General features: G+C 44.2%; 1 protein-coding gene across 15 annotated transcripts in view; it reads right to left on the reverse strand.

Annotated features, from left to right (window-relative positions):
- Window positions 1-2615: 2615 nt before the first annotated feature.
- birc6 (baculoviral IAP repeat containing 6) overlaps window positions 2616-15753 on the reverse strand; it is a 118537-nt gene continuing 105399 nt past the window's right edge. For 13 of the 15 annotated variants that reach the window (XM_034215014.1, XM_034215005.1, XM_034215008.1 and 10 more), the window contains exons 71-73: window positions 15234-15422; window positions 4809-4943; window positions 2616-3801 (exon numbers count right to left, since the gene is read on the reverse strand). In XM_034215014.1, coding sequence (XP_034070905.1) covers window positions 3634-3801; window positions 4809-4943; window positions 15234-15422 — 492 coding nt within the window. In that variant the 3' untranslated portion in view covers window positions 2616-3633. The remainder of the gene's footprint in view (window positions 3802-4808; window positions 4944-15233; window positions 15423-15753) is intronic. The other 2 variants (XM_034215013.1, XM_034215012.1) reach the window with 1 other exon arrangement.

Raw genomic sequence — 15753 nt, forward strand, 5'->3', positions numbered from 1 at the left:
AAAACACAGATATGCGTGAAAGTGCTCCAACAGACGGAGCAGAGGGGGCTGTATGCTGTGAAATACTTCATGGGGAGGGGGGAGAATGATACATTCATGTTCAATATGCACGAACAATATCTTTTAACAATCTGAATCCTGCACATCTCTGCTCCACGCATCTCTGCTGCACGTCTCTCCACTTTGAATATCATATTTGTCAGAGTAAGCTCTTCAATTTCATTTCCTGGGCTACAGCCATGACCATATATCCCCTATTATCAATGAAAGAGTGGATGAAGGGAGAGAAAATGTATCAATCTGTCAGGATATAACAACACCCTGTGCTCCTCTCTCCCACAGGTCCCTGAACGTGTCACAGCTTCAGCATGGCTACAAACACAAGCAGGGGATACTTTGTCCCCAAAACACCATCAGCCCTGTCAGTATTTTGGAGGACAAATTATTTTTAAGATTAAATATTGAAAAGACCAACAATTATTGTTATCTGCAGAATCGAACTGCTGAACTGCTGAGCCTTTTGTCGGCTTAACATAGGTTTAGTCTTGACTTGAGACCAAACAACGGAAATATGTTCAGCACATGATGTAGTTTTGTTTAGTTTTTTTTTAATTTTTTTTAGCAGGTCCCTCTGCTGTATGTGTACGTAGCCATCAGGCTGCACCACCAAGGGTTAACCCTGAGCCGTCAATAATAACCTGCACTGAACATTCATATTCATAATGGCATAATTAACATGTATATGTACATTCACCTGTTCAGAGTTTTCTTCTGCTCCTGGGGGGGCAGAGGTTGCTGCAGTAATGTCTGAAGGGGGCTGCACCTCATGTAATCTTTTTTCCCTTTTATTGTCATTACACAGTAGGCTACCGGTACTATGTAACAAAATGGTTTCTCTGCATTTGACTCATGAATCATGATAGTGTTAGGAGCAGTGTGCCATTATGAACGGCGCTCGGGGAGTGCCTTGCTCAGGGACACCTCTGTAGCACTTGGTCTTGCCGGGGACTTCGCTACCACCCGCCCTATTATGTGCTTCAGATTAAGGGTGAAAAAGAAGACCAAAATACAAACGTCCTAGTTTAAGGGAGTCACTGGCCGTCAAATCTGCACCATCAAGGATTTGTAAAACTCATGTTTTTTTTATGAAACAGGTGGGTTGTCTCCGATCTGCATGTCAGTCAGGAATTTTAAAGTATTTGGGCAAATATATTATTTTGTTTTCCTATCACATTTTAAAACATTCCACCGGACTCTTTCTTGTCATGATGCGTTTCCTACTCATGACTTATTTTTGTCACATATTAATTACAGGTATTTGTTGACATATAACAGTATTTTGATTTGACACCAGGGGAGTCAACTTCATATGAAGAGACACGACACCATTCAGAAGTGTACGATGCTGTAGAAAGCTCCAGGAAAAGGGAATATGTTGGCACTAAGTTTACAGCTGCCTGATGCATGTATTATTCCTCTGTAGCTGAAATGCATGACGGTATAATTATGTATTCCAACTTGAATCTTCACAATAATGCAGCATTCAAGTGCAATCAGGGATAAATAACAGGTATCACAGAAGTAGAAATATAGAGTTTCAGTATTGGAACAATTATGTTTGCAACTCTTCTATGGCCTTTAAGCTTTTGTCTACAGAATGTAATTGCAAACATTTTTTAGCAAAGATACAAGCCGTGTACATTTTATTTGGGATCCTTTATTTTCTTTATCTAAAAAAAAAAAAGGCAATAAAAGTATCAATTGTATCCACTTGCACCTATAAAGACCTACTCACATATGATCTCATTCTAGGACCAATGGGGGCCTGAACCAGGACCCCTGTGGTGCAGAAGAGCTGCAGCTCCCTGAGCGGCCAGTGGAGAGAACACATGTTTGAGTCTGGTGACGACTATACAGCAGTTACATTGTCCATCACTCACCCCTGACGCTTTCTGTGTGCAGGACGAAGGGCCGGGGAAGCAGAAAGAGAACGGCGCTGAAGCCCGCCGAGTCACCAGAGACTCAAACATTCTGCAGCTTTGTTTTAGAGCCTTTTAAACTATACAGCTACATCTTAGAAGTGAATTTGTCAACGCTTTCTAGATATGAAGTTGTTAGTCTTCCACCCTTAAAACAGAATCCTCACGGTAAAGGAAGCCCAGATTTCATTACCAGGAAATATTCACTTTGTGCAATTATGTGAAATACATACTTTTTTTTGGTATAAATGTCCCAACACTAATATGTAACCGTCACTTAGTTTTATTATCATTTATTTTTAATTGCTGCTATGAATTTTTAGCCATATTTGTGTACTTATTTTGTCTTAATTATTTGTTCATTAACATGATCAGTGTGCTTTTCTTCTCTATATGTAATAAGTTAGCTTACTCTTTAATATTGTCACGCTGTGGGACCAATAAAGGAATTCGGATTGATCCCACAACATTCATAACACATTTGAATGCAAATGGATGGATTTTCTTTCAACCTTGCACGATCCACTTTTGAAGTCATTAAACTGGCCACATTTAGCTCAGATGTTGCATGTCTGTCAGGACTTCCTGTCTCTCTGATGTTTGTTGACACGCATAAAGAATCATTCGCACAATCAATCCGTACTTCAAGCTCCATTTAATGTCCTAGCAAAAGGAGAATGTGACTGTTCTAAGGAGTGAGTAAAATAGAAAGTGCATTTGTTTTCACTGAAGTTTGACATAATAAAAAAAGATCAAAGCAGTTTGTCAGACGGAGCAGAATCGTTAATTTTGTAGAAATAGCAAAGAAATCAGTAAAGGTACTCTGTTGGAGTATTTGGTGGGATGGTGTAGATCAAAGGCACAGCTCTGTATCTCACTGGGGATTGTTGCACACGCACAGAAAACACATGCACAAGCCTTCAGAATACATTTCCCATGATGCTCTGACAGTCTTACGATCTACAGTCATGTTGATGCAAAACGCTCATGGAGATTTCTGAGAGGCAACAAAACGTTTATCCAGAGAATGGTGCTTTTTAATTTGGAGCCTGTAAAAGGGATAACATAGCATTAAAATGTGTCCATCAGCCGATATTAAAGCGCTATGATCCTGGAGAAATCAGAAGAAGCAATGATGACCGGCGGGCGGGGCCTTTTATCACATCCTGTTCTCTTTTCTCTCATGTTTAAATAGTTTGCTTAAAGAATGACCCAAACCCTTGGTTACAACTGATCTTGCTCTAACAGTCAAAAAGAAAAAAGGAAATTAACATTCAGTAAACAATTCTTCTCTAAAAGGTCCATTCCCTTATATAATCTGTCATGTCTTCTCTGCCATTATGTATACATAAACAAGTTTAATAACATACCAATCAGTGGTTATTTCACAATTGGAAAAGCACAAAATGTTTACACTCTTTTACAGGTAAATAAAAGTTTTCCGACTGTTTTCATAAGGGCGTAGCATACTTCATAGTTCGTCTCACGGCTCCCACATCCCCCCCGCTATCTGCTATTAGATCTTTACATACAAATATTGACAAAGTGGTGGCTTGTGCTCTGAAGCCATCAAGTCTTTTGGAGAGTAATAATCATCATGAGGAGGGAGGAGGGGGGGACGTGATGCTGGGAATGGATGGGGGGGGGTGTGGACTCATAGCTGGCCCTCGCTGTCCTGGCTGCCCCCCGGCTTCTCTGCGTCGGGGGGGCCTGGCAGCTCTTTGAGGCCCGTGCTGCGTTCAGGGAAGTTGTCTCCGTCGGGCTCCAGGCCGTCGGGGCAGGGCAGCTTCAGGAGCTCCTCTCTGAGCTGAGCCGTGTGCCTCTGTGGGGGGGGGGGGGGGGGGGGTTAATGTTACAGCAAACATTAAGCACAGCTCTCTCATGATACATGCTGTGACAGAATAACAAAGCATGAGGTAATACAGGAGGGGGGGAGGCAACAATATTTTAAAGATGAGGAGGGTGTTCAGCCTCCCCCTCCCCCCAATGCAGCTTGCAGTTAGAAAATATGCATACAATTATGACATGGTCAAAATACGTACTTGCCTGATAATTAAGTTAGACACAGTTGAGTATAGTGTATATATATTTAACCTACATATTTGTATATATGTACATTCACCTGTTCAATGTTTAACTCATATCATTCTTTCTATTAATTCTGTTAATACATATGTGTTCTTATTATTTCTATCTTTATTATTCCAAGTGTTTCTGCCTTATTCTGTTGATGCCATGACACCTTCATGTCCCTACGGGGATCAATAAAGGTCCATCAGATCTTATACTTGACTTTGAAATATGGTAACTCAATTAGAGGAGTATAAAGTGTTGTGTTCAGGGTCCTGCAGCTGTGTGACATCTGGATTGTTCACAGTGAGGATAAATGTGCCTATATAGCACCAGGCAGACACAGTTTGTGGGTGTGGCTAATTGTGTGTGTGTATCTGTGTATGTTATGAGCTACTGAGTGGCCCAGGGTGGTCTGCAGAGCCCCTGCCCCCTGCAGCTGTTCACTAGCAGGGCTCTTTCAGAGTACACTTTATGTGGAAGATATTCACACAGGAAGTGGAAAAGCCCCTTAAGACCCCGTAATACCGACTGTGCATTTTCAACACATTGAGCAGTATTGGTTCCCTGGGCAAGACACTTCACCCAACATTGCTCCTGTGGGGCCCACAGTACTGAATGTATGTACGTCGCTTTGGATAAAAGCATCTAACAGGTGACATGTAATGTCATTGCAGTGCGTTACCAGTGTTTTGTGTAACATGTAGGGCAACCTTAAGAGCCTTGAACTGCGCCTTTATAAATAAAATGTATTATTACCTTGAGTGCAGCAGCATGGTGGGACATGGTGCGGCCCACCCTCTTGTCGCTGCTGTACTGCTGGATGTCAGCGATCCACTCCTCACACTGAGACATGATCTCCACCCGCTTCAGGTAGAAGTGTTTGTGGATCACCTGCAGAGACACGACGGGGAACTGATCAACTACAGCCAGCACAAAGAAGGCTCTCCAATAACAAGTGTCTGTGTATATATCAAATAATAATAAAAGCTGTAAAAATAACATTTCTTTTGAAAAACTATGAAATAATTGAATGTCTGCTAGCAAATGGATGTTCCAATGTATGTTTATTAACTACATGCCCCCCGTCAGGAGTCCAGACTGACACACTGAGTGCCTGCTCTCTAAACAATCAGAGCCCTGACGGCACCAGGCGTCAGGACACCTGTCAATCATCCGGCTACATCAGAGAAACATTTCCCAGCTCCAACACGTGTCAGCTCTTCAGAAAGAACACCTTTCAGCCATGAGGAAACACCACTGACAGTTCTTTAGTATTACTTGCAGTGTTAAAAGCAGCCTGACCAAACATTCAGTCGTGTATCTCAAGCTGCCGTACACGTTTGACACTGATCTCTCTCTTACTGAGGAGTTGTTTATTATGGAGGGCCTCTCTGACATCATGTGTAGGACCCTCTTCTGGAACACTGATGTCAACATCTAGCCCCCAATCTGGCCTCCCTAACAACCGTCTCCAGGGCCATCGGTATGGAGTGAGTGCTGGATGTGTCTGCTGTTCTGGGTGAGGGAGGGATGGATCAGTTATTATGGCGACTGCTGATTTACTGGTTACCAGGGGGGAGGCAGAGAGGGTCTGTGGAGCTTTCATCTTCCTCCTCTCTCTTCATCTTCATCCCACTCTGGGGCAGCTTCCCATCTCCTCCTCTGTCAATGTTCCTCCCACCCCCCCCCCCCTCCCTGTGCTCCTTAAGTTACAATCAGTGATGTGGGTGAGGGGCCCCAGTGAGAGGGATGCTTCAAGGTCACAGTTGTGTGGTGAACAGTTGAACAGACATGAGTGTGCATACCATGATAAGAAACATAAAGACGGCAGCACATCCTGACCTTATGCACAGACATGTTCAGCCATGTGCTTTAGAGGGGGGGGGGTTCCCCAGGGCTCCATGTGGGGAGGGTCAGTAGCCGTTTAACTTTTGGTATTTAGACATGACCATCGATCACCACATGGGAGGAAGCGCTGTATGCTAACCATGATGAGGGTGGAGGATGTTCTGACAAATGACCTTTCAGGAAATACACACACACACACACACACACACACAGTACATTGAGCTGGTAAGTGCAGTCAGAGCAGGTTCTCTGATGGAGAGCCCGCTGCTGAAAAACCCTTTGAGGTAATGCTGTCCACTCATTATTCCACAGGGCACACAGAGGAAGAGCAGCTGACGGAGGGGTGTGTGAGACCCTCCACACACCCAGGGTCAAGGACCAGACTACATCATGCAGCCATTACAAACTTTTGTTCTTAGTTTTCTGTATTTCATCATCTCCAGAGCCTCAACACTAGCCGGGCTAGCAAGGTGTATTTTGAGGGTCTGACACTTTTAGAAAACGTCCTCCCTGCTCCCCAGCAGGGAGGAGCAGTATGTTGCAAATGCATGCAGCCTTGCTCCACAGTTCAAAGCTACACACTTTTACAGGAGAGGGAAAACCCGAGTCTGGCGACGAGACAGACATGTTCAAATGATAAATAAAGCAGCCATAGACTGGCTGCTTCCTCCCTCTGTGAGACTCAGGTGTTCCTGCACACATAGCTGTGGATGTTCATGGAGGGCAGCTCTCGATCCAAACACCCGAGATGATAGGGAGCTAGTTTAGAATGTAAACCTGTCGGTGGCTCCTAAAGATGTGAATATGACAACGCTGCCTTCCCACTCAAACACATATACACAGATCTAGCTATCACCACACACCGAGTTCCACGGCTACCTCCAACATGCACATTCACAAGTGTACTCTTGCTCTCACACAAACACACGCACACCATGATCCATATTTTAACACTCATTGTCCTTAATTCCACATGACACTCTGCTGCTGCATAATTCAAGCCTGTACTCCTCTGGAGCTCCCTCTAAAACACCATGTGGCAACACTGGATTCTCACATACACAAAACTACACATCTTGGTGATTCCACTCATCCAATGCTCAGAGAGAAACAGTAGCAGTGTCTTTAGCATGCTCCCATGGAGCCTGCTGTGGGTTCACGTGAGCCTTGATGATAAAAAGGACTTTCTACACATTGAGCTTATTCAATGTTATGTTGCTGCAGATACACGCTTTACAACATCAGGAGGATACGTCCCCAGCTGACACAGAAAGCCACTCAGGTTCTGGTCCAGGCTCTCGTCATCTCACGCCTAGACTACTGCAACTCCCTCCTGGCTGGTCTACCTGCATGTGCCATCCGACCTCTGCAGCTCATCCAGAATGCAGCGGCTCGCCTGGTCTTCAACCTTCCTAAATGTTCCCACACCACTCCGCTCCTCCGCTCCCTTCACTGGCTTCCGGTAACTGCTAGAATCCACTTCAAGACACTGGTACTTGCTTACCGTGCTGCGAATGGATCTGGCCCTTCCTACATCCAGGACATGGTTAAAACCGTACACCCCAGCACGTGCACTACGCCAAACGACTCGCTGCACCCTCGCTGCGAGGGGGACCCAAGTTCCCATCGGCGAAAACACGTGGGTTTGCTATCCTGGCTCCAAGATGGTGGAATGAGCTCCCCATTGACATCAGGACGGCAGATAGCTTGCACATCTTCCGGCGCAAACTGAAAACTCATCTCTTTCGACTCCACTTCGAGCGATAGAACTATTAACGAAGCACTTTTATACTAATAAAGGACTGGCTTACCTAAAGCCAGTTGAGTAGCACTTGAAATGTTTGGCTCTATGAAACCTGATATACTTTATGATTCTGTTTTCTTCAAGGTTGTGTCTTCCTGGTCGAATGTACTTATTGTAAGTCGCTTTGGATAAAAGCGTCAGCTAAATGCAATGTAATGTAATGTAATGTAATGTAATGTAATGTAATGAACACAGGCTATTGAGGGCACAAGGTTGAAGGAAACCAGTGGGACTATTTTCACAGGGAGCTAAAAAAAAAAAAGGATGCCCCAATGGAACCACTGACTGACTCGCCTTTTGGCCCCGTGTTAGTAGGGCTGAAATGGAAATGATAAAGTGTGGTCTAAACCAGCAGAGACCATGAGCAGTTCATAACTAAACTGTCATAGAAACAAGGATAACGATTTTAACTCACGAATGGAAGAACATCTCAAATGTGGGACTCAAAGTGGGAACACAGGCCGTCAGTTAGATGGAAATTAACAACAAGAAACATGACTTACTCAAGAGAGGTCTCTATTACACTCAATACAAATCACATAACAGCAAGGGCACCCATCGGCCTCCTCTCTCACGGACTGAATACTAGTAAGAGAGAGGGACAGACAGACAGAGGGACAGACAGAGGGACAGCAGACAGAGGGACAGACAGACAGACAGAGGGACAGACAGAGGGACAGCAGACAGAGGGACAGCAGAGTGACAGCAGAGAGAGGGACAGCAGACAGAGGCACAGACAGAGGAACAGCAGAGAGAGGGACAGCAGAGAGAGGGACAGCAGAGGGACAGCAGAGAGAGGCACAGCAGAGGGACAGCAGAGAGAGGGACAGCAGAGGGACAGCAGAGAGAGGGACAGCAGAGGGACAGACAGAGGTTTAGACAGAGGGACAGACATAGGGACAGACAGAGGAACAGCAGAGAGAGGGACAGCAGAGGGACAGACAGAGGTTTAGACAGAGGGACAGACATAGGGACAGACAGAGGGACAGCAGAGAGAGGGACAGCAGAGAGGGGCACAGCAGAGAGAGGGACAGCAGAGAGAGGGACAGACAGAGGAACAGCAGAGAGAGGGACAGCAGAGAGAGGGACAGCAGACAGAGGCACAGACAGAGGAACAGCAGAGAGAGGGACAGCAGAGGGACAGCAGAGAGAGGGACAGCAGAGGGACAGACAGAGGTTTAGACAGAGGGACAGACATAGGGACAGACAGAGGAACAGCAGAGAGAGGGACAGCAGAGGGACAGACAGAGGTTTAGACAGAGGGACAGACATAGGGACAGACAGAGGGACAGCAGAGAGAGGGACAGCAGAGAGGGGCACAGCAGAGAGAGGGACAGCAGAGAGAGGGACAGACAGAGGAACAGCAGAGAGAGGGACAGCAGAGAGAGGGACAGCAGAGAGAGGGACAGACAGAGGAACAGCAGAGAGAGGGACAGACAGAGGAACAGCAGAGAGAGGGACAGCAGAGAGAGGCACAGACAGAGGAACAGCAGAGGGACAGCAGAGAGAGGGACAGCAGAGAGAGGCACAGCAGAGAGAGGCACAGCAGAGGGACAGCAGAGAGAGGGACAGCAGACAGAGGAACAGCAGAGAGAGGGACAGCAGAGGGACAGCAGAGGGACAGCAGAGGGACAGCAGAGAGAGGGACAGCAGAGGGACAGACAGAGGTTTAGACAGAGGGACAGACATAGGGACAGACAGAGGAACAGCAGAGAGAGGGACAGCAGAGGGACAGACAGAGGTTTAGACAGAGGGACAGACATAGGGACAGACAGAGGAACAGCAGAGAGAGGGACAGCAGAGGGACAGACAGAGGTTTAGACAGAGGGACAGACAGAGGCACAGCAGAGAGAGGGACAGCAGAGAGAGGCACAGCAGAGGGACATACAGAGAGAGGGACAGCAGAGAGAGGGACATACAGAGAGAGGGACAGCAGGGAGGACCACTGCAGCGCTGCATCTTCAGCAGAGATGGACAGATGAACCCAAAACACTGTCCAACTATAGCACTGTAGAGACCACACAGCGGACTTCATATACTTTGTCTATAGCACTGTAGAGACCACACAGCGGACTTCATGTACTTTGTCTATAGCACTGTAGAGACCACACAGCGGACTTCATATACTTTGTCTATAGCACTGTAGAGACCACACAGCGGACTTCATATACTTTGTCTATAGCACTGTAGAGACCACACAGCGGACTTCATATACTTTGTCTATAGCACTGTAGAGACCCACACAGCGGACTTCATGTACTTTGTCTATAGCACTGTAGAGACCACACAGCGGACTTCATATACTTTGTCTATAGCACTGTAGAGACCACACAGCGGACTTCATATACTTTTGTCTATAGCACTGTAGAGACCACACAGCGGACTTCATATACTTTGTCTATAGCACTGTAGAGACCACCACAGCGGACTTCATATACTTTGTCTATAGCACTGTAGAGACCCACACAGCGGACTTCATATACTTTGTCTATAGCACTGTAGAGACCACACAAGCGGACTTCATCTACTTTGTCTATAGCACTGTAGAGACCACACAGCGGACTTCATGTACTTTGTCTATAGCACTGTAGAGACCACACAGCGGACTTCATATACTTTGTCTATAGCACTGTAGAGACCACACCAGCGGACTTCATATACTTTGTCTATAGCACTGTAGAGACCACACAGCGGACTTCATGTACTTTGTCTATAGCAACTGTAGAGACCACACAGCGGACTTCATGTACTTTGTCGATAGCACTGTAGAGACCACCACAGCGGACTTCATATACTTTGTCTATAGCACTGTAGAGACCACACAGCGGACTTCATATACTTTGTCTATAGCACTGTAGAGACCACACAGCGGACTTCATGTACTTTGTCTATAGCACTGTAGAGACCACACAGCGGACTTCATGTACTTTGTCTATAGCACTGTAGAGACCACACAGCGGACTTCATGTACTTTGTCTATAGCACTGTAGAGACCACACAGCGGACTTCATGTACTTTGTCTATAGCACTGTAGAGACCACACAGCGGACTTCATATACTTTGTCTATAGCACTGTAGAGACCACACAGCGGACTTCATGTACTTTGTCTATAGCACTGTAGAGACCACACAGCGGACTTCATATACTTTGTCTATAGCACTGTAGAGACCACACAGCGGACTTCATATACTTTGTCTATAGCACTGTAGAGACCACACAGCGGACTTCATATACTTTGTCTATAGCACTGTAGAGACCACACAGTGGACTTCATGTACTTTGTCTATAGCACTGTAGAGACCACACAGCGGACTTCATATACTTTGTCTATAGCACTGTAGAGACCACACAGCGGACTTCATATACTTTGTCTATAGCACTGTAGAGACCACACAGTGGACTTCATATACTTTGTCTATAGCACTGTAGAGACCACACAGCGGACTTCATGTACTTTGTCTATAGCACTGTAGAGACCACACAGCGGACTTCATATACTTTGTCTATAGCACTGTAGAGACCACACAGCGGACTTCATATACTTTGTCTATACGCACTGTAGAGACCACACAGCGGACTTCATATACTTTGTCTATAGCACTGTAGAGACCACACAGTGGACTTCATGTACTTTGTCTATAGCACTGTAGAGACCACACAGCGGACTTTCATATACTTTGTCTATAGCACTGTAGAGACCACACAGCGGACTTCATATACTTTGTCTATAGCACTGTAGAGACCACACAGCGGGACTTCATATACTTTGTCTATAGCACTGTAGAGACCACACAGCGGACTTCATATACTTTGTCTATAGCACTGTAGAGACCACACAGCGGACTTCATGTACTTTGTCTATAGCACTGTAGAGACCACACAGCGGACTTCATATACTTTGTCTATAGCACTGTAGAGACCACACAGCGGACTTCATATACTTTGTCTATAGCACTGTAGAGACCACACAGCGGACTTCATGTACTTTGTCTATAGCACTGTAGAGACCACACAGCGGACTTCATGTACTTTGTCTATAGCACTGTAGAGACCACACAGCGGACTTCATATACTTTGTCTATAGCACTGTAGAGACCACACAGCGGACTTCATATACTTTGTCTATAGCACTGTAGAGACCACACAGCGGACTTCATATACTTTGTCTATAGCACTGTAGAGACCACACAGCGGACTTCATGTACTTTGTCTATAGCACTGTAGAGACCACACAGCGGACTTCATGTACTTTGTCTATAGCACTGTAGAGACCACACAGCGGACTTCATGTACTTTGCTATAGCACTGTAGAGACCACACAGCGGACTTCATGTACTTTGTCTATAGCACTGTAGAGACCACACAGCGGACTTCATGTACTTTGTCTATAGCACTGTAGAGACCACACAGCGGACTTCATGTACTTTGTCTATAGCACTGTAGAGACCACCACAGCGGACTTTCATGTCTTTGTCTATAGCACTGTAGAGAACCACACAGCGGACTTCATGTACTTGTCTATAGCACTGTAGAGGACCACACAGCGGACTCATGGTACTTTGTTCATTAGCACTGTAGAGACCACACAGCGGACTTCATGTACTTTGTCTATAGCACTGTAGAGACCACACAGCGGACTTCATAAACTTTGTCTATAGCACTGTAGAGACCACACAAGTGACAGCTTCATACTCTGTGGCAGATGAGTGGCAGATGTCTTGATGTTTACCAAAACAAGCAGGTCTGCTGTTGTGCTTATCAAGGGCAGATTCAATGTAACCTAAATAGGCAGGATTAAGATTGAGGCAGCATTGTTCTACATAGCTAGCTTCCCATCTAGCTATATCCATTAAATATTGTTGCACAAAAATAGACACAAAAATGATGAAGCTTTGATTGCTGTGAACAAATTCATGATGTTTTTTTCAAATGATAGTTATGGCAAAACAAATAAAAAAGATCATTACCTCCCAAAAGGATATCAGCTAACAACTCTGTAGATGAGAGCCACACGCTTGACCTGTATTCAATATAAGAGTTCCTAATGTCTATATGTTTATGTGGAAGAAGGCAACAACAACACTAAAGCCACTGCTCCTGGCTGGTAGTCTTCCTCTCAGTGGATGTGTCTCAGCTGGAGACTTTAAGGTGCTAAAAGGCCAGAGAACAGCACATGGGAGATTCTTAGCAAGCCTAATTGAATTTCTGAGAGCGTGTGTGTGAGATGTCTCAGCCGGCTGGCCTCGTCCTCCCCAGTCCCCTCAAGATCTCTCGCTACAACGCTCCGTTTCACACACTGGCTGGGCGATGTCATACACTCTTTTCTTCCTCATTTGAACCCATCCAACTGTGCAAAGGCCAGATAGATTTATAATATAACACCTTCAGATCACACTGAAAGCAGCACTGTCTGTGGATACAATCAGAGAATGGGTTACCTCAGAACACTTTACTCCCGCTCTGAACTCAATCCTAAAAGACTGAGGCTCTGCTTCATTCCAAACATGTGGTGAATCCAAGTCTCAGATTTCAGAGCATACTTCCAAAACATCCCACTGAAGGGGGGGATATAAGAGCATTACTAAAAAGGTGGAAAAACACATTCAAAAATCTCCAACACTATCCTCCTTTAAAATACAAAGCATTAACAGTCCTCTGGGATTTAGAGTCAATGAACCAGTTTTGTAGTTAACAAAAACATATGTAATGGAGCCCATATCATGGAACATTATGTATTTATTATAAAAAGCCTTTACTTTTGCCCAGCAGCAATTATTACTTAACTGTCCAAACTACAAAATAAAACTGATCGATATATACCTTCAACCAAAGACAATTTGTCTCATTTTGATATTTGAGAAGACTGAGGTTTGTTTTGAATTATTATGTACATTTTTTAATAAGAGAATTGACTTTTCCCCAACTGACGGCTCATAAAAGAGAACTGAAATGAAATGTATAATATTTAGTTCAGGTAGAGCAAAGGGCTGAGTATGTATTACATTCATTTGATATCAACACTGTGATGTGAGAGTGGGTATCTTCTTTGATCTATGATATGGTAATATAGCATTAGTATCTTTCCTGGTCTGAAAGTCTGAATTACAGTCAAGTGAAATTATATTCTGAATTTATTCTAAATGTTGCCTTAAACCACTTAGTATTTATATCCACGTTCCAAAAACGTTATTGTATTTCTTTGTATTTATACATGTAATTGTTAATGTCACTACTAATCGGTACAGTAATACCATAATAGGGGTGGGGCTCTGTTGGAGCGGGTGGGGTGTTGTGTCATTTGGAATGTAATACTGTATTGTACTGATCATTGTATCGTATGTGTCCTTAAAACCAATAAAAAAGACCTTGATCAAAAACATTATTGTGTAAACATTTAGTGAAAGCATGAACAGTCAGCCCTACAATATAGTTGCCATGTGGCCATGTGCATGGAGGCATGATCCGGCTCCAACAGAAACATGATTGTGATTAAGCTTTGTATAGATGTATACCATGTAGACCACCAACATAGGTGTGGAGATGAATTCATCTGGAGACATTTGAATATTGGTCAGAAGAATAACCAATAAATGTGTTCCTCAAAGTCCTTCAGCTCAATTCTTATTGAATGAAGTCAAAAGAGCAGTAAAGTCAAATGACCCTTTTGAAACCTATTCATGAAATCCCTCTATTTGGATGTGTTTCTATTAGAAATGTTTTGATCATGTAATCAGCCCTCTCAGCAGAGCGCTCCTCTTCCTCCGTGCCTCTTGTTTCCTGATATTTCCGAATGAAGCTGCTCTGGATGAGCAGGTTGAAAGATTGTTATCTTGCCCTGCACATCAGTCTGAACACGGACCATTTAAAGGATTACATTGTATCAAGAAACTGTGAGGAAGAGAGGGGGGGAGGAGGAATTGGCCAACTTCCAGACAATGTCATCTACAAGGGATTCATACGATGTATTATCAGACAGCCTGAGGGAGGGGAAGCTGCTTTTCATTCCTCTTCAGTTGATGGAACATGTCAAGAAGGGCAAAAGGTGTGAAGCTAATGCATTATGTCAACATTTCTGTATTCTATTAGGAATGTGTATTGAGAGTGGAAGTGAGAAGAAAATACAAATAAATGACTGCCTCTGCAAAGAATACAATCAGTACATTTGACAGAATTAAGTCTGAAAGTCTCAGCCCAAGTCCCGGCCATTTCAGGTTCAGATCAGGCCTTAAATCTTTCTACCATTATTAAAACATTTCAGTTTTCTTTAAAACATTCCCTTTGATTATTAAAATGACAATGACACATGGAATGCATTCTGAAGAAGGTGTTCTTTTCTTGCTTTATCTTGAACCCCTCCTCTTCAACAAATACCAAAGTTTATATTGTAAAAATGACCATGATTCCTTTGTAGGTGCAGTTAAAAAGGGGAGAGCCCTGAGTTCAAGTTGTTCCAGGAATGATATGATCATACACAGAACGGCATGTTGAAGGAAACATTAGAGAAACTGAGCAGGATAGAGACCCCTACCTCTTTGAAGCATGGTGAGGGGTTGCGCATCTGCTCCAACATGGCCCATTTGACCGAGGCCTGCCGGATGTTGCCGTCATACTCCCGGGAGCTCTGGGTGCCACTGGGGGTCCCGCGGGAGCGCTCATACCCCGGCTCGTTGAAGTAGGGCTCAGCCACCAGGATGAGGGACTGCACCGACACCAGAACCTACACAATTTAAAAACAGGGAGGGAAAATAAATGATGTATTGGAAAGCTTCAGGATACCTACTGGTTAGAAAGTTCAAACAGCAGAACAGGAAGTCATTCCGTTTAACTCCCCCCTCAATACACTGACACCAGGAATAACTTCACCATCAAACCCTTATACTATGCATTATCCTATCTATCATTATCTACATCTTATTCATAATACACCACTGTATTTATTGTAATGCACATGCAATATATAGTGCACATTTTTACCTCTAAAGTTGATATAAATATCTTAATTTTTCTAATATTTCTAAGTTCATATGCATATTTTGATTATTTTGTAT

Source organism: Gymnodraco acuticeps, unplaced genomic scaffold (assembly GCF_902827175.1).
Source record: "Gymnodraco acuticeps unplaced genomic scaffold, fGymAcu1.1, whole genome shotgun sequence".
Lineage (NCBI taxonomy): Eukaryota > Metazoa > Chordata > Actinopteri > Perciformes > Bathydraconidae > Gymnodraco > Gymnodraco acuticeps.